This window comes from Entelurus aequoreus, linkage group LG10 (genome assembly GCF_033978785.1).
Source record: "Entelurus aequoreus isolate RoL-2023_Sb linkage group LG10, RoL_Eaeq_v1.1, whole genome shotgun sequence".
NCBI lineage: Eukaryota > Metazoa > Chordata > Actinopteri > Syngnathiformes > Syngnathidae > Entelurus > Entelurus aequoreus.
In genome coordinates this window covers 34,676,927-34,695,606 of record NC_084740.1, presented here as the reverse complement: position 1 = coordinate 34,695,606, position 18,680 = coordinate 34,676,927, and the positions used below count along the sequence as shown (strand labels likewise).

At 38.5% G+C, this 18,680-nt stretch overlaps 1 protein-coding gene across 1 annotated transcript in view; it reads right to left on the bottom strand.

Moving 5' to 3' along the window:
* Positions 1–18,680, bottom strand: part of hif1al (hypoxia inducible factor 1 subunit alpha, like) — a 30,987-nt gene that overhangs the window by 11,831 nt on the left and 476 nt on the right. The window contains exons 2-3 of the mRNA XM_062060593.1: positions 6,361–6,548; positions 1,622–1,794 (exon numbers count right to left, since the gene is read on the bottom strand). Coding sequence (XP_061916577.1) covers positions 1,622–1,794; positions 6,361–6,548 — 361 coding nt within the window. The remainder of the gene's footprint in view (positions 1–1,621; positions 1,795–6,360; positions 6,549–18,680) is intronic.

Below are 18,680 nucleotides of genomic sequence, written 5' to 3'. Positions count from 1 at the left end.
GATTTGCAAATCATTGTATTCCGTTTATATTTACATCTAACACAATTTCCCAACTCATATGGAAACGGGGTTTGTATAATACACACAGCAAACATTGCACACATGTGGTTGAACACAATTAAACACTAAGGTGTAGCTTTATCGCCCTTTGCTGGTCAAATTCAGCACTACATGTAGGAAACGAGCTTTGATCGCCAGAGTTAAACAGCCAAAAACAACACGGCCAAGAGAAAGAAAGACAATTTAAATACATTCTTACTCGGTTGTCTAGTCGCTGTTAAAAGTCTGATATTGTGCGATTTATTTTGATTTTTTTCTGTGTCGACCGTGCCATCTTTTTCTACTTACCCATTTCTGCTTTATTGTGACACATATGTTTCGCTGTTGCCCCCTGCGGGGTGTCGTGAGTACTGCATAGATATACGATATTGTCCAACTCTTAATTACCGATTCCGATATCAACCGATACTGATATATATAGTTGTGGAATTAACACATTATTATGCCTAATTTTGTTGTGATGCCCCCTCGATGCATTAAACAATGTAACAAGGTTTTCCAAAATAAATCAACTCAAGTTATTGAAAAAAGTGCCAACATGACACTGCCATATTTATTATTGAAGTCACAAATTGCATTATTTTTTTTAACATGCCTCAAAACAGCATCTTGGAATTTGGGACATGCTCTCCCTGAGAGAGCATGAGGAGGTTGAGGTGGGCGGGGTTGGGGGGGGAGGGGGTAGCGGGGGGTGTATATTGTAGCGTCCCGGAAGAGTTAGTGTTTCAAGGGGTTCTGGGTATTTGTTCTGTTGTGTTTATGTTGTGTTACGGTGCGGATGTTCTCCCGAAATGTGTTTGTCATTCTTGTTTGGTGTGGGTTCACAGTATGGCGCATATTTGTAACATTGATAATGTTGTTTATACGGCTACCCTCAGTGTGACCTGTATGGCTGTTGACCAAGTATGCCTTGCATTCACTTGCGTGTGTGTGATAAGCCGTAGATATTATGTGACTGGGCCGGCACGCAAAGGCAGTGCCTTTAAGGTTTATTGGCGCTCTGTACTTCTCCCTATGTCCATGTACACAGCGGCATTTTAAAAAGTCATACATTTAACTTTTTTAAACTGATACCGATAATTTTGAAACAGATACCGATAATTTCCGATATTACATTTTGAAGCATTTATCGGCCGATAATATCGGCATCTCTACTGTCAACTTATTTGAAGAAGACAAAAGTACTTCTGACAAATAAGTTACTGCTAAAACATGAACTTTTACTCGGGGCAAGTGATCGAAAGTCCGTTCTTGTGTGCTTCAACACAGAATAACATGAGTGGGTGCAATGCGCCGACTAGTGGTGAGTATGGGGAAAGGAAAGGTGAAGTCACAGACAGGTATATATTACTTCCATATGCGTAGGTTATTGTTTATGCACTGCATGCAACTCGAGTCCCTCCCGTGTTCCGTATTGTGAGGCCTTCAATTGTCAGAAACTAAAATCTGACACGTGCACGCTGTCATCCCCCACCCAATAAGAGGCTGTGTGGTTATTCGTCTCATGCGGGAACTTCCAGAAGAGCTCAAACAGTCATAAACTCATTCTCCGGTTTCATACCTGAGGGATGCCGACGTGCTTGTTGACGTTCTCCGTCAGATAGATCATGTCTCCTTCCTCCGTTATGACCACGATGAAGCCCGACAGCGCCTGAGCGTACAGACCGTCTGCGGGGTCCTCTTCTTCATCCTCCTCCTCTTTTTTTTCTTTAGACGAACCCTGACTCTTAACTCCTGTAAAACAACCAAATATGAGTTACAGTTGACCAATTCCCAGTATTTGGAAATCAATACCTGTACCCAACGATGACAATTTTCGGTACTTTTATGTGTGTTCAAATGTGTTAATACATGTAATTAATATTTTTGTAATCCTTTTTTATTTAACATTTAACACTGAACTGTGCTGTATCATATAGTTGACTTTGCATGCAGTTGCAATTGCAAGACGTTAGCTGGCAGTAGGGATAGGTATCGTTCACATTTGAACCGATTCGGTACCAATTCCAGGTACCTGGGAATCGATCCCGGTTCTAAATTGTACTAATTTTCGGTACTTTTGTGTGTGCTAATAAATATGTGTGTGTGTGTGTGTGTGTGTGTATGTATATATGTATGTATATATGTATGTCTGTATGTATATATATATACATATATATATATATATACACAGTATATATATATGTGTGTGTATGTATGTACAGTATATACAGTATATATGTATATATATATATGCATACATTCTCACACACACACATACTGTATATATATATATATGGCATGATGACATGCAACATGTATTTTTTGGGGATAGTAAACTCAATTTTTTTTTTGCAACATTTACAAATGAGCTTATTATGATATGTTCTGTCCAGCTGTTCTTGTTTTATTATCACATTTCTGAGTCTAATTTGCAAGTTTGACGATAAGTTGCAAAGACAGTTGTTACAAGTCCAAAACGTTCGATGGCAGTAGTGTTAATTTTATGGAGTGTTGGCTATTCAGATCAGTTTTTGCTCAAGCTAGTTTTTTTGCTGCGCCCTAAAAAGTGTTAATACTGTGAGTAATGTACTTAGTACGCACCAGCTGTTTGATTGTAATGTACATCTTAATTGTAGTTTTCATGAACACATTTGAAAGTGTTGAAATCAGTAGCACGTCAATAGCAATGTATATTAGCATCAAGCTAGCGCATTTTTGGAAAAGTGGAGCCTTATCTAACTTATGATGAAACATTTTTTGAGTCAATTGCTTTGTTGGCATTGGAAAATGAAACATTACTGAGAGATAGTATGGCTGTGATCACCAAGTGCCGAAATGCGAAGAGTGGGCCACCGGGCTTGACGTCACGCGCAACCCAGGTATCGTAACAGGGCACCGTTGGGTTTTACGTGAATTAGGAGGACCGGCGTGATTCGGTCGGTGCCAAAAATGTACCGGTATTAGTTCCCATCCCTAGCTGACAGTAGTGTACAGACTACGGTGTGTTGCCACATACAGGAAGTAGTCTTTGCCATTAAGTCGAATGTGTCACTGTTTTATTTTGTTGAATCCTACAAAGTGTTTATACTGTAAGTATTGTACTTATTACACACCAGCTGTTTGTAAAGTTTTTGTTGCCGAATTTGAAGGTGTTGTAAACACCATGTATGATTGCCAATGCTAATCAGTAGCAGGTCTATGGCAAAGCCAATGTAAATTAGCAATGAGCTAGTGCATTTTAAAAAGTGGAACATTACTGTGCCTTTGAGCACTTTCTTTATTTTTTGTTGGCGTGGAAACTTGTTACATTACCAAGAAGCAGTCTCGCCGAGTGAGTGCTTAACGACTTGTTTTCCGGCCAAGTGCTGCAACCGGACGTGACGTCATGTGCAACAAAGATATAAAACATGGCACTGTTTAATTTGACGTGAATCTGTACCCTTAGGTCAATACCTATAAAAGTACAGAGTCGGTACCCATCCCTAGTTACAGTCCACTTGAATGAGGGCCAGACCAGATCCAACTAGTTAGCTAGTTGGTTACATGTGAGCTTTGCTGATGTAGTACATTTGAATATGTAAAATATGATGTCAATTTAGTAGAAGGTTGCATTTTAAGAAGAAAAGCTACGCTAATGCTGACTCTGAGAATTTACTGCTTTATTAGACACATTCAAGCCTCATAAAAAATTAAAAAGTAATAAAAAAAAAAAGTGTGTGTGTCAGCTCCCAAGATCCTGTTTTTTTTTTCCATTTTGCATGGCTGTCACAGGAATATTAAAGTTTTGACGTGTTTTTTATTATGTTGCCATGAGGCCCGAGGTGAGGACACTCTGAAGGACGAATGAAGATAAAGAATAGGAGTGAGTATTTTATTCATTAATACAATAGTTTTGTGTCTTTCTGTGTGAAAAGCAGTTAGAAAAAAAGTTTGAAGGCACGAGTACAGCCGGACCAGCGGCAGGACAGCATCTGTGTGAAAGTATATTATGCAATCCCAGGTTAGACGCAGGCTCAACATGAAGTTAGGAACCCGCGGCTCTTCACTCTTGTCGTGGCGCCATTTGGAGGAAACATATTAAACACCAGAACCGTGGAAATGAGCTTAATTATTTCTGACAGTCTGTGATGCCGGGAATGGGTACAGGCTTAGCCCTACCTGTAATTGGATGAGCGCGAGGAAAGCAAAAAAAAAAGGTGTGTGACCCCAGTAGTATCTACCCCCCCAAAAAATATGTGTTTAATTCTTAAAAAATATTAAAACTTTAAAAAGTTATGTTTTGTTTAGCGGCACCAAACTATTTTTCTTAAGTGTTAGAGGGGGTAAAACAGCTCTTTACATAATAAAGAGTGCTAACAGGTATGGCTGTGAATGTCTATGCGCCACACAATTTGATTCGATTCTATTCTTGAGGGTAACGATTCGATTCAGACTCGGTTATTGATTCAAAACGATTCTCGATTCAAAAGGAATATTTTTTTAATAAACATTGGGTGCCAGTTCTATTATTAACTACATTCCTCTATAAAATAGATCAACAGCTCTGATTAATTTCTATATAACCTAAAAGAAAACTGGTTTTGTTTAATAAAATGCCAGCCAAACATTTAATAAATACAAATAAGGCAACAAGAGAAGTATCCAACACTTCTCTTTTCTGAAGTAAATCTGTACAACAGATATGATCATCTACATCAGGGGTGTCCAAACTTTTTCCACTGAGGGCCGCACACGGAAAAATTTAAGCATGCGGGGGCCATTTTGATATTTTTCATTATCAAACCTTAACAAAATATATAGATTTTTTTTTTTAACCTTTAGGGCTCCCGGGGACCATAAAGGGTCTCAGTCATTAAACTGTTAAAAATAAGTCAAATTATTATTATTTTTTTTAATTTAACGCTTACAGTAAATCTCTATATCAACTTGAGGTTGATATCAAGTGAAAAAAAAAAAAGGTTTTATGCCTTTTCTGTCAAAGACAACTTTGTTTTTTATAGTAAAACTGAAATATGCAGTATTTAGAAATTAGAGCCCTAAAAGATCAATAATGCAGGACACCATTGATTTAAATTCTTTAATATTTTTGAGTAATCACAGTGAAAAGTTAAATAAAATCCTACTAAATACTGTATATTTGGGATCCAAAAGGTCCCCCATTCATAAAGTGATACATTTTTATTAGTTTTTTTTTTACTTTTAACACTTAAGTTACGAGATCAACTTCAGATATATCTGTCGATTTTACGTTTGAACTATTATTTTGTTTGTTTTATGCTCTTTTGTCAAATAAAACTTTGATGTTTTTTTATGGCAACCACACAATATATGCAATATTTTTTCCACATAAACATTTTAAAGTGATATTTTTTAAGTAATAATTCATTGTAACATAGATTTTTAGTCTTTTTTTTTTTTTGAACTATTATTTTGTTTGTTTCTGTCAAAGACAACTTTGTTTTTTATAGTAAAACTGAAATATGCAGTATTTAGAAATTAGAGCCCTAAAAGATCAATAATGCAGGACACCATTGATTTAAATTCTTTAATATTTTTGAGTAATCACAGTGAAAAGTTAAATAAAATCCTACTAAATACTGTATATTTGGGATCCAAAAGGTCCCCCATTCATAAAGTGATACATTTTTATTAGTTTTTTTTTTACTTTTAACACTTAAGTTACGAGATCAACTTCAGATATATCTGTCGATTTTACGTTTGAACTATTATTTTGTTTGTTTTATGCTCTTTTGTCAAATAAAACTTTGATGTTTTTTTATGGCAACCACACAATATATGCAATATTTTTTCCACATAAACATTTTAAAGTGATATTTTTTAAGTAATAATTCATTATAACATAGATTTTTAGTCTTTTTTTTTTTTTTAGCAATGGCAAAAAAAAGAAAAATAAACAAAGACAAAAGAAAAAAAAACAGCCTGCATGGCAGCTTTGTGTCAACATTGCAACTTTTTATTGTTAGAGTTCACCTCATTCCACTTTTTTTAAAATGTTTTTTTAAAATTTTTGCAATATTATCAATTTTGCAATTTTTGCAGAATGTGTGGCGGGCCGGTAAACAATTAGCTGCGGGCCGCAAATGGCCCCCGGGCCGCACTTTGGACACCCCTGATCTACATCAATAATATAATTTGTTTGAATGGCTGGACAGAACAGATTTTTTAAAAAGTAAAACAAAATAAATAGATTTTAGATTTTTTATAATGGATTAAGAATCGTTACAAATAAGAATTGCGATTAATTGCAAAATCGATTTTCTTTTGACACCCCTAGTCGACAGACTTGCTGGTTCCTACCAAGACAGAGGTGGCGCGTGCGCAGGAAGCTGAGAGTGACCCTCATGATGGCCGCCTTGTCCAGGTGCGTCGAAACCCGCCGGGGAAGGGGTAGTGTGCGGGCCAGGTCGTAAAAGAGCTCGGTCTCCTTGCTCCGCCTACAGCGTGCCGCATCCCGGGAGCGCAGCTTCCTCTGATCCGAACTGGTCCTGCAGGAGAAGGATGGAGGTGAGGAAGTTAAACTCTTTTGTAACTAAAACATAGCACATGTCAATGATTCTTTTTCAAATCTTCTGTTTAGAGATAAATGCTTTAAAATGTAATATCGTAAATTATCGGTATTGGTTTGAAAATTATTGGTATCGGTTTCAAAAAGTAAAATGTATGACTTTTTAAAACGCCGCTGTGTACACGGACGTAGGGAGAAGTACGGAGCGCCAATAAACCTTAAAGGCACTGCCTTTGCGTGCCTGCCCAATCACATAATACCTACGGCTTTTCACACACACATGTGAATGCAATGCATACTTGGTCAACAGCCATACAGGTCACACTGAGGGTAGACGTATAAACAACTTTAACACTGTTACAAATATGCGCCACACTGTGAACCCACACCAAACAAGAATGACAAACACATTTCGGGAGAACATCCGCACAGTAACACAACATAAACACAACAGAACAAATACCCAGAACCTCTTGCAGCACTAACTCTTCCGGGACGCTACAATATACACACCTCCCCCAGACCCGGCCACCTCAATCTCCTCATGCTCTCTCAGGGAGAGCATGTCCCAAATTCCAAGCTTCTGTTTTGAGGCATGTTAAAAAAAATAATGCACTTTGTGACTTCAATAATAAATATGGCAGTGCCATGTTGGCATTTTTTTCCATAACTTGAGTTGATTTATTTTTGAAAACCTTGTTACATTGTTTAATGCATCCAGAGGGGCATCACAACAAAATTAGGCATAATAATGTGTTAATTCCACGACTGCAAATATCGGTATCGGTTGATATCGGAATCGGTAATTAAGAGTTGGGCAATATCGGAATATCGGATATCGGCAAAAAAGCCATTATCGGACATATCTACTTCTGTTAGTGCAGGACTGTTAGAAATGTCCCTATTTTGGCAACATCCCACCCCCACACTAAAGCCTGGATTATGCCTGTGTGCCAGGAGCGTACGCCGGCTCGCTCCTCCTCTTACAGCCTCCAAAAAAAACACAACTTTGCGTTCCAGACATCAAGCCAGTGATTGGTCAGCTCCTAGTATATTATTTCCTGTACAGATACTAGGGATGTACTGATCGATCTGTGGAAAAGTACATGGTCCCCATTGCCGATTAATGCCGATCACAAACGCCGATCCCCTCTGGCTGACACTGTATTTATTTTTAGTACCCTGGCTGTCAAGCTAGCAGCTAATTATGTATCATAAGCTAACAATAACCATCACCATTAAAGCAAATATACTGTGTTTCTTTCTATCTTAAGTACATTATCACTGGAGGACGAGGCTAAATATGTTACACATCGAGCACAATCCAGGAACAGGCATGCTAAGAGCAAAGCTAACCCCTAAAATAGCTTTACATTAATAACATTATTAAAGTGTTTAGTAAACTTTAAGAAGTGTAGATGCGGCACAAAGTAGGCAGATATTACCAGGAAATTAACAGGATGATGACTAAGACTCTAGAGAGAGGATAATATAAGTGTTGGTGTGTTAGCATTGTCACAGTCAGAACACCACACAGAAGAGGAGCGCCATAAATTGGTGGTGTCGATACCAAGGATAATATCCGTATATGATCAAAAGTATAATTTATTTTCCTAAAATATATTTTTTAATTGTTTTTTAATTTAAATTCCGAGTATAATTCCCTGGACACAGGAGGACTTGAAGGGGAAAAAACAAATAGTAGTTTTTTGGTTATTGTGTACTATTGACTTTGTTTCGATCAAACAATTGTTTGTAATAAAATAGAATAAGGAACTAGTTCAAATATTGTGTTGATATTGTTAAACTGTCAATAGTACTCACCATAAATACTTTGAAAAATGTACAGTTATCATATCGGCCGATCCCACTCATGGATGATCGGAATCGGGAGCACAAAGATCGAAACATCCCTGGTAGGGTTGTACGATATACCGGTATTAGTATAGTACCGGAATACTAATGAATCATATTCGGTACTATACCGCCTCTGAAAGGTACCGATCCACCACCCCACCGCGCCCCCGTCATCGTCACATCGTGTCATTGCTAGTTTACGAGCAGACGAGCATGTTCGGCAGCGCACAATCACAGAGTACTTACAAACAGACAATGTGTGTAGACAAAAAAGGGAGAACGGACGCATTTTGGCTTAAAAACTAACAATAGAGTGAAGTTATAACACTGAAACGCCCACCGGAAGAGGTGCTTTAAGACATGGCTAGCTAGCTAGCGGCTAAAGTCCGGCCGCAGTCGGGCAGTGTTTTAGTTACTTCTGAATCACTAATCCTCGCCTCCATGGCGACAAATAAAGTAAGTTTCTGACAAGTATCATCCCTGCAGGACGAGGAATAGCTAAACATGCTTCACTACACACCGTAGCTCACCGGCGTCAAAATGTAAACAAACGCCATTGGTTGATCTACACCTAACATCCACTGTAATGATACCAAGTACAGGAACGTATCTAGTCGATACTAGTATGATTACGTCAATATTTTTTGGCATCACAACATCTTCTTTCGGTTTTTAAAAAATTTATATTATGTTTTTATAAACTCAGGAAATATGTCCCTGGACACATGAGGACTTTGAATATGACCAATGTATGATCCTGTAACGACTTGGTATCGGATTGATACCCAAATTTGTGGTATCATCCAAAACTAATGTAAAGTATCCAAACAACAGAAGAGTAAGTGATTATTACATTTTAACAGAAGTGTAGATAGAACATGTTAAAAGAGAAAGTAAGCAGATATTAACAGTAAATGAACAAGTAGATTAACAATTCATTTTCTACCACTTGTCCTTAATCATTTTGACAACATAATAGAATATAAAATGACACAATATGTTACTGCATATGTCAGCAGACTAAATTAGGAGTCTTTGTTTGCTTACTTACTACTAAAAGACAAGTTGTCTCGCACGTTCACTATTTTATTTAAGGACAAACTTGCAATAAGAAACATATGTTTAATGTACCGTAAGATATTTTGTTAAAATCAAGCCAATAATGAATTTTTTTGTCGTCCCCTTTATTTAGAAAAGTATCGAAAAGTACCGAAAGGTATCGAAACAATTTTGGTATTGGTATCGGGACAACACTAATCCCTAGTGTATATGACTTCCTCACGTTCTACAATTTGCAATCGCATCACATGGATTAGTTCCAGCTACAATAACGCTCCCTGTTTTGTTTGATTAAAATTAGCATCGTTCGCTCATAATGAAGGAAGCTAAACTGCACATCACGTACTCAAGACAACTTAGGATCATCCAAATAAAAGAGGAAAGGACAAAAAGTATTAGGGTTGTTTTTCTCTCAGCTGCTGGTAAGTGTTTGGATCATCTCCACTCTCCTCCCCCGCCAACCTTCGCCCTACTTCCCGCTCGCTGCTCTGCTCTGTCCAAAGTTGGGAAGGTTTGCACACTGCACAGAAACACAACTTGTGGAACGTGCACAAGTTGTTGTTACTGCTGCTGCTGCTGGACCCACACAACACAACTGCTGCTGATGTCAGCAACACAAGAGTTAGTAGTGTGTACACTCCGTATGTTTACATACACTAAATCAGTCTGGAATCTCTAATGTATACAGTATATGTATATATTTTATATTATGTTCACATGTTAAATAGCAGATACTGTCACTTAGATTTGCTTAATTAAAACGTATGCAAGAGGGAACTGGTTTCCAGTCACAAAATCTAGGTGTTTTAATTGGATTTTTCAAAAGTCAAAGACGATCTAAGTAAGACATGTGCATGCGTTTTAAAGCCAATTCATGCATTAGTTTTTTGTTTGTGTCTTTTTAAACCTACGTGGTGTGTGTTACTGTGTGTTACACCCCTTATCTCTTTTAGTTCTCACGTGGCAGCGTGCAGGAACAAACAGGCTTTGCTCCACTTAGCTGTTTTAGTGTGTGTGTGTGTGTGTGTGTGTGTGCGTGTAGATGCGAAACGTGACCGGAAGCGCAAGTTTTTACATTATTTGCGTCGATCACCTCGTGACCGTGAGTGAGGAGAGGACGAGCCCGTTTCTTATGTCAACAAGAGGACATGGAGGCGTGCACACACAGAGGCAAACACCTACACTCAAATGACAAATGAATCTTTGCTCCTCGCTTGGATTGGAACATGGTGTACACCAAAACAGGAAGTCTGGCAACAGGCTGTGTGTACGTGTGTGACTTGTCCTTAACCACATTTGTTTTGGCATAGAGACAGCAATGACACAAAGAATATAATTTACATGAAATGCTCTTTGCTCTATTCACCACTTCACTGTTATTTACTTGCAGTGCACAAATTAGTTACTAATTTATAAAATAAGGTGCATCAAAGGGGTCATATCATGATGTAATGGTGGTTCTTTGTTCAAAATGTTTTATAGATTATGTTTTACAGACCATCTTCAAGCCGGTTTGTGATTGTCTCTTCAGGATGCACCGTTGTGTGGGTGGTTTTGTTTACTTGCCTCCACTTCGACTGTATCTCCTCCACGTCATCCAAATTATTGCAAAATTAAACGCCAGATAATGTCTCCGAATAGGTGCCATTTTGAGGTCCTTGTACACACACCATAATGATACCCATATGTTGAAGCACATTACGTCTGACTATGGTAGCCGTAATGCTCCACGTTCCATCAAGCGGTGCGGCTTCGCAGTTCACCAAAGTCATACTGAAACATTTTGACAGATTTTTGAGCGCAATGTGTAATGTTCTTTATTGTAATTGAAACATCAAAGTTTTGGTCTTGCTTGCTTACAAGTACTTGCTAGCGTCATTTATTGAACAGGCTGTTAACCTGTAGTCCACACGTATCTCTTATTTGTGACTGCCATCTACTGGTCACACTTATCATGACACCATGTACCACATATTATTGCTTCGGGGTCGGTAAGCACAACCAGAATCAACACGTACATTAGGCGCACCGGGTTATAAGGCGCACTGTCCATTTTTGAGAAAATTAATGGATTTTAAGCACGCCTAATAGTCTGACAAATACGGTACTTGTCTATACTTTAAATTAATTGTTAATGCTTATTATTTACATTGAACAAAGGGAGCACAGTCTACCAGGTCAAATTCCTTGTGTGTTAAACATACTTGGCCAATAAAACTGAATCTGATTGTGGTTAATTACAACTATGAGGAATTAAATCACTAGCACTCGGAGAGCGCATACCTCCACCAGGATCTACCTCCCAATAGTAAGAAAGTCCTGAATTCAGACAGTGATCCGGATCAGCCCCAAACTGTAATCATTTGTTCCTCATCCCATGTAATAATCTGGTCGCGTCGTGGTGGTGGATGTGTTTCCTCAGGGTGCAAAAAGGACCGTAAGGCATACTTGCCAACCCTCCCGTTTTTAGCGGGAGACTCCCGGTATTCAGCGCCTCTCCCGATAACCTCCCGGCAGAAATTTTCTCCCGACAAACTCCCGGTATTCAGCCGGAGCTGGAGGCCACGCCCCCTCCAGCTCAATGCGGACCTGAGTGGGTTCAGCCTGTTCTCACGTCCGCTTTCCCACAATATAAACAGCTTGCCTGCCCAATGACGTCATAACATCTACGGCTTTTAGAGAGTAGAGTGCACAACTGCGCACACAACAAGGAGACGAAGCAGAAGAACGAGGAAGTTACAGACATGGCGACGCCGTCGACGAGCAAGATGAAGAAATACGCTTGCATGTTCCAAAATGAATGGAAACAAGAATTTCAGTTCATCCAGGACAGTTCGAAGGGGAAGGGGTATGTAATTATGTTGCCTGTACATTTTGTAAAACAGACTTCTCTATTGAACACGGTGGCCGAGTCATGAACGGAGGAGAAGTTAAACAGGACAATACTGCCATCTACTGAATAGCCCCCGGAACACTGAAATTCAAGTATTTATTTTATTTATATGTATAATAAAATAAATATATATACATATATATATATACAGCTAGAATTCACTGAAAGTCAAGTATTTCATACATACATACATACATACATATATATATATATATATATATATATATATATATATATATATATATATATATATATATATATATATATATATATATATATATATATATATATATATGTACATATATATATATATACATATATATGTACATATATATATATATACATATATATGTACATATATATATATATACATATATATATATATATATATATATATATACATATATATGTACATATATATATATATATATATATATATATATATATATATATATATATATATATATATATATATATATATATATATATATATATATATATATATATATATATATATATATGTGTGTGTGTGTATATGTGTATATGTATGTATGAAATACTTGAGTTGTTGAATTCTAGCTGTAAATATACTCCCCTATTAACCGCGCCCCCCCCACCTCCCAGTATCGGAGGTCTCAAGGTTGGCAAGTATGCCGTAAGGAATCAGCAGAAGCAGCGTGCAGGTAAGAATGCTAATTTAAGCCTCGGACACAAAAACAAGACATACAAAAGTAGCGTGCTGAAGGAAAGCATTGACGGACTTAAAGGACAAAACAAAAGGAGTAGCATCAGCAAAAACAAAGAAAGCAACATGCTGGCACCCATTGGTACTGTCACCAATGGCGAACAAGGAAGGCAGTCTATAAAGTCTATAAAGCTCTCTGATTAACGATCAGAAGCAGGTGAGCCTCCTAGTTGCAAATCAGTTAGGCGAGAATAATTAGCACTCAAGAAACTAAAAAGTAAACAAAAGAATGAGCACTGAAAGAGAAAATGACTATTAAACATAGTAGAATTGATTGAGACTTTTATTAGTAGATTGCACAGTACAGTACATATTCCGTACAATTGACCACTAAATCATCATCATCAGCTGTTGTCAGTCCACTGCTGGACGAAAGCCTCAGTATGTTTCTGCCATAGTGAACTTGGCGTACTCTTCATGCTGGTTATTAGCCTACACCTTCCACGCTGGCTTGGTGCGGGTTGGAAGGGGTATTTTATATCAGAGATCCTTCTCCTAGACGAATTGCCTTACTGGGCTGTTGAACTTAGTCTGTCCTGTTGGTTGTCCACGCCCCAATTACCCAGGGACCCGCTCAGCTTTATGGCGCTGACCGCCCGCCAGTCACAAGAGAAGGTGCAAACGGTTCTTTGTGTGCATTTTATAGACGTTAGTTTGGACTCACGAACCCCACACACAACCTCCCATCTCATGCCTGGATGTAGTTTAACGTCATACCCAAGACCACTAAATGGTAACACCCAAATAAGTTTTTCAACTTATTTAAGTCGTGGTCCACGTTAATCAATTAATTAACTTTCAACAAAACGAAACATGACATTCCATTTCTGACATTTCCTGAAAGTTACGTCAAAATGTGCCCATAACTTTTGGAGCTATCTCTAGCGAAATACAATAAACAGAGTGAACCCTCTTGTCAGCCATCCACTGTCTTTGTCTCTGTGGGTGGAGGCGGGCCACGAGAAAACACAAATGGAAGTCGAGGCTTGTGGTAGAAACAATCCGGATCAGCCACAAAACGTAATCACTAGTTACTTATCCCATTTCAGACATTTCCTGAAGTTAGATTAAAATTCCGCACATGACTTACATCCCTTTTAGCTGCCTGCCTACGGCGAGCATAATCTACTAGGGACAAAGAGTCAAAGTATTCAATTGTTGTAGACGGCAGGGAAATAAAGACAACAAGAATGTCGGCACATTGTGCTGCTCACATTTGCAGAATATGCCGTACAATTAAAACAAAGGCACTGGCTATAAAATAAGATTTTTATTTTTGCACAAAAATATTATGTGTATTATCAGCACATGTGTTTACGTTCTCAAGAAAGTCAACTGCATGAAAATCGATTGAGAAAAAAGCAATTGTATTATTTATTGTATGGCATTGCCCAAAATAGAAAAGAAACCCCCGCTATTATGGCCGCCGCATGGACACGTCGCCTACATTGGCTGCTACATGGTGCGTTCCATGTCTACTGGGAAGTCGGGATTTCCGAGTTCCAAGTCGGAAGTTTCAAGCGGAACAGCCCCCGTGGTCGGATTTCCTATTCGGAAAGTTGGAGCACTCGCACTTGGCTTCAAAGATACACTATATTGCCAAAAGTATTTGGCCACCTGCCTTGACTCACATATAAACTTGAAGTGCCTTTCCTTTCCTAACCCATAGGGTTCAATATGATGTGGGTCCACCTTTTGCAGCTATTACAGCTTCAACTCTTCTGGGAAGGCTGTCCACAAGGTTGCGGAGTGTGTTTGTATGAATTTTCCACCATTCTTCCAAAAGCGCATTGGTGAGGTCACACACTGATGTTGGTCGAGAAGACCTGGCTCTCAGTCTCCGTTCTAATTCATCCCAAAGGTGTTCTATCGGGTTCAGGTCAGGACTCTGTGCAGGCCAGTCAAGTCCATCCACACCAGACTCTGTCATCCATGTCTTTATGGACCTTGCTTTGTGCACTGGTGCACAGTCATGTTGGAAGAGGAAAGGGCCCGCTCCAACCTGCTCCCACAAGGTTGGGAGCGTGGAATTGTCCAAAATGTTTTGGTATCTTGGAGCATTCAAAGTTCCTTTTACTGGAACTAAGGGGCCAAGCCCAACTCCTGAAAAACAACCCCACACCATAATTCCGCCTCCACCAAATTTCACACTCGGCACAATGCAGTCAGAAATGTAGCGTTCTCCTGGCAACCTCCAAACCCAGACTGGTCTCAGATTGCCAGATGGAAAAGTGTGATTCATCACTCCAGAGAACGCGTCTCCACTGCTCTAGAAATCACTGAGCTCCTGAGAGCGGCCCATTCTTTCACAAATGTTGGTAGAAACAGTCTTCATGCCTAAGTGCTTGATTTTATACACCTGTGGCCGGGCCAAGTGATTAGTACACCTGATTCTTATCATTTGGATGGGTGGCCAAATACTTTTGGCAATATAGTGTAGCTGCTCTGAATGTAAACAATAATATAAGCTTTTAAAATATCCGTTATTAGCGCTTGTGATTAGTTTTTGTACGTTTATATGTGGTAGCGTTACTGTATTGTAAACTCCATTTACAGTCGTGGTCAAAAGTTTACATACACTTGTAAAAAACAATGTCATAGCTGTCTTGAGTTTCCAATAATTTCTACAACTCTTATTATTTTGTGATAGAGTGATTGTATTGTGACATCACATGGACAAAGATATGACCTTCTGGAGGAAAGTTCTGTGGTCAGATGAAACAAAAATTTAACTGTTTGGCCACAATACCCAGCAATATGTTTGGAGGAGAAAATGTGAGGCCTTTAATCCCAGGAGCACCATGCCTACCGTCAAACATGGTGGTCGTAGTATTATGCTCTGGGCCTGTTTTGCTGCCAATGGAACTGGTGCTTGCAGAGAGTAAATGGGACAATGAAAAGTGAGGATTAGCTCCAAATTCTTCAGGACAACCTAAAATCATCAGCCCGGAGGTTGGGTCTTGGGTGCAGTTGGGTGTTCCAACAGGACAATGACTCCAAACTAGGGTTGCAACAACTAATCGATTACATCGATTAAAATCGATTATAAAAATAGTTGGCGATTAATTTAGTCATTGATTCGTTGGATCTATGCTATGCGCATGCGCAAAGGCAATTATTTTATTATTTAAAAAAAATAATTAATTATAAATTTATTTATTTTTATAAACCTTTATTTATAAACTGCAACATGTACAAACAGCTGAGAAACAATAATCAAAATAAGTATGGTGCCAGTATGCTGTTTTTTTGTCAATAAAATACTGGAAAGAATAGAAATGTAGTTTGTCTCTTTTATCCGATTATTGATCGATTAATCGAAGTAATAATCGACAGATTAATCGATTATCAAATTAATCGTTAGTTGCAGCCCTACTCCAAACACACGTCAAAAGTGGTAAAGGAATGGCTAAATCAGGCTAGAATGAAGGTTTTAGAATGGCCTCGAATACTCGTGTCGATAAGTTTGATTTCCAGTATTTGCTCCTTGCTTCCGCATTTAACAGGCCTGCGCTTTTGACCCGGGAGAAGAAGTGAAGAACCAAGGTCGCTAGCGCCATTTGTACAGACATCTTTAACCCTGAATGAGGCAGCTTGGGAGTCTTCTGATGCCCTCGCAGTGCAGTGTTTCCCTCCACCTTTTTGGAGGAGGTAAAAAAAAAAAAAAAAAAAAGATTCTAAATGGGCGAGGCGATGCTTTTTCTGTCACACCAGACACAATTTTATCTTTGATGATCGCTGCCTTTCACAGAGAGGAAAGTTGTTTTCTCATTAATGTTGTTTTTGTCCTCATTTTACCTTTTTAGTACAAATTCTATCTATGGAGCGAGCCCTCTTGTCAGTCTCCACCATATTTGTCTCTGCGGGGCCGCAAGCATTCACACACAAGTTGAAGCTTGTCACATAAACGGAAGGTAACGTTGTAGAAATGATCTGGATCAGTCCCCAAAAATCGAATCACTTGCTTTTTTAATCCCATTTCGGACATTTCCTGAAAGTTTCATCTAAGTTCATCCATAACTTTTCGAGTTATGTTGCTAACTGACACAACTAACAGACTAAGTTTTTGCAACGGCTGTGGTTAAGTGTTGTGGAATGTGGCTTGTGACCAGGCATCCAACTTCCTTCCCACCGTATCACTAACATGACACTGGGTTCGTAGTATGCCGAGGTCAAAGTTCATGGATGGACCATTAATTAAAAAATAACCTTGAGGAGAACACATTTCAATATCAATCAGCTATGTTGTTTTTTTTTTTTTTTACAACCCTTACAGTATACCCAAACTTTCAAATCAATAACATCAACAATGTGCTTCTTAACGTCTTTTGACACTTATTTGACAGTTAGAAGAACAGTTGGTAAAGGTTGTGTGGTGGCCACAGCAGTTTACGTGATGTCTTATTGAGAAAAAGTTTTTTTAAACCCAACAAAATGGACCAGTGTCCCACAATGTGTGACAAATGATGATACATTAGAAGTTCCTGTAATGACCGGCAACAGACGTCAGCACCCCGTGGTCATTTTCAGCTCTGAACATTGCGAGAATCTAATTGAGATCATGTTTCGGAGTTGTCTCTCGTTTTGAGGGTTTATGATGTCGACACACAACACGGTGGTGAGTAGCAACAGGACTAAACCACCACATTGTGTGAGGTTGACCACCCCTTATCATTGCAAATGTTCAAATTACATTTCTTTGTGATGCAAAACTTGTTTTTTAAAGTTATTCTAAAAGGACTTTTTCTGACTAGTGACGTCATCCAGCCCAACCAAACCTCTCAAAATCTCCCTAATATACAGTATTAACGTTGTTGCCCTAGGGGAAACTGGGTAACACATGGCACACTGACAAAGTTAAACCTATTGTTACTATAACAATCTACAAGGTTAATATAGGCAAGGCAAGGCAACTTTATTTGTATAGCGCTTTTCATACACAAGGCAGAGTTGGGGAATATCGGATATCGGCAAAAAAGCCATTATCGGACATCTCTAGTTAATAGCAAAAAAATACAAATATATTTTGTAGCACAAACGATAGGGACAGGTTTGGGGGAGATTTTGACAAGGGGGGGTGGACTGGTTGTGAATAATAACATGCTAATAATATAAAAAACTGAATTAAAAAGAAAACATAAAAACTATAACAGTTGCACAAAACATTTTTGCAGCACAAACATAGAAAAAACGTTTTGGGACAAGTTTGGGGAGCTTTTGAAAAGGTGGGGGCACTGGTTATGAATAATAACGCATTAGTCAAATAAAAACTTTAATAGTTAATAAGTTAACATTAAAACCATTATAGTTAGACAAAAAAATTGTGCAGCACAAACGAATGGGACAGGTTTGGGAGAGATTTTGACAAGGTGGGGGGATTGGTTACGGATAAAACATCATAATAACATAAAACCTATAATAGTTTGACAACAACTTAAAGAACATAACGGCACAAACAACATTTTTACAGCACAAACGAATGACAAGTGTTATTTTAATATTTGCAATGATAGGGGCGTGAGGCTTCACACATGACAGCTGGTCAGACTGGAGTCTAC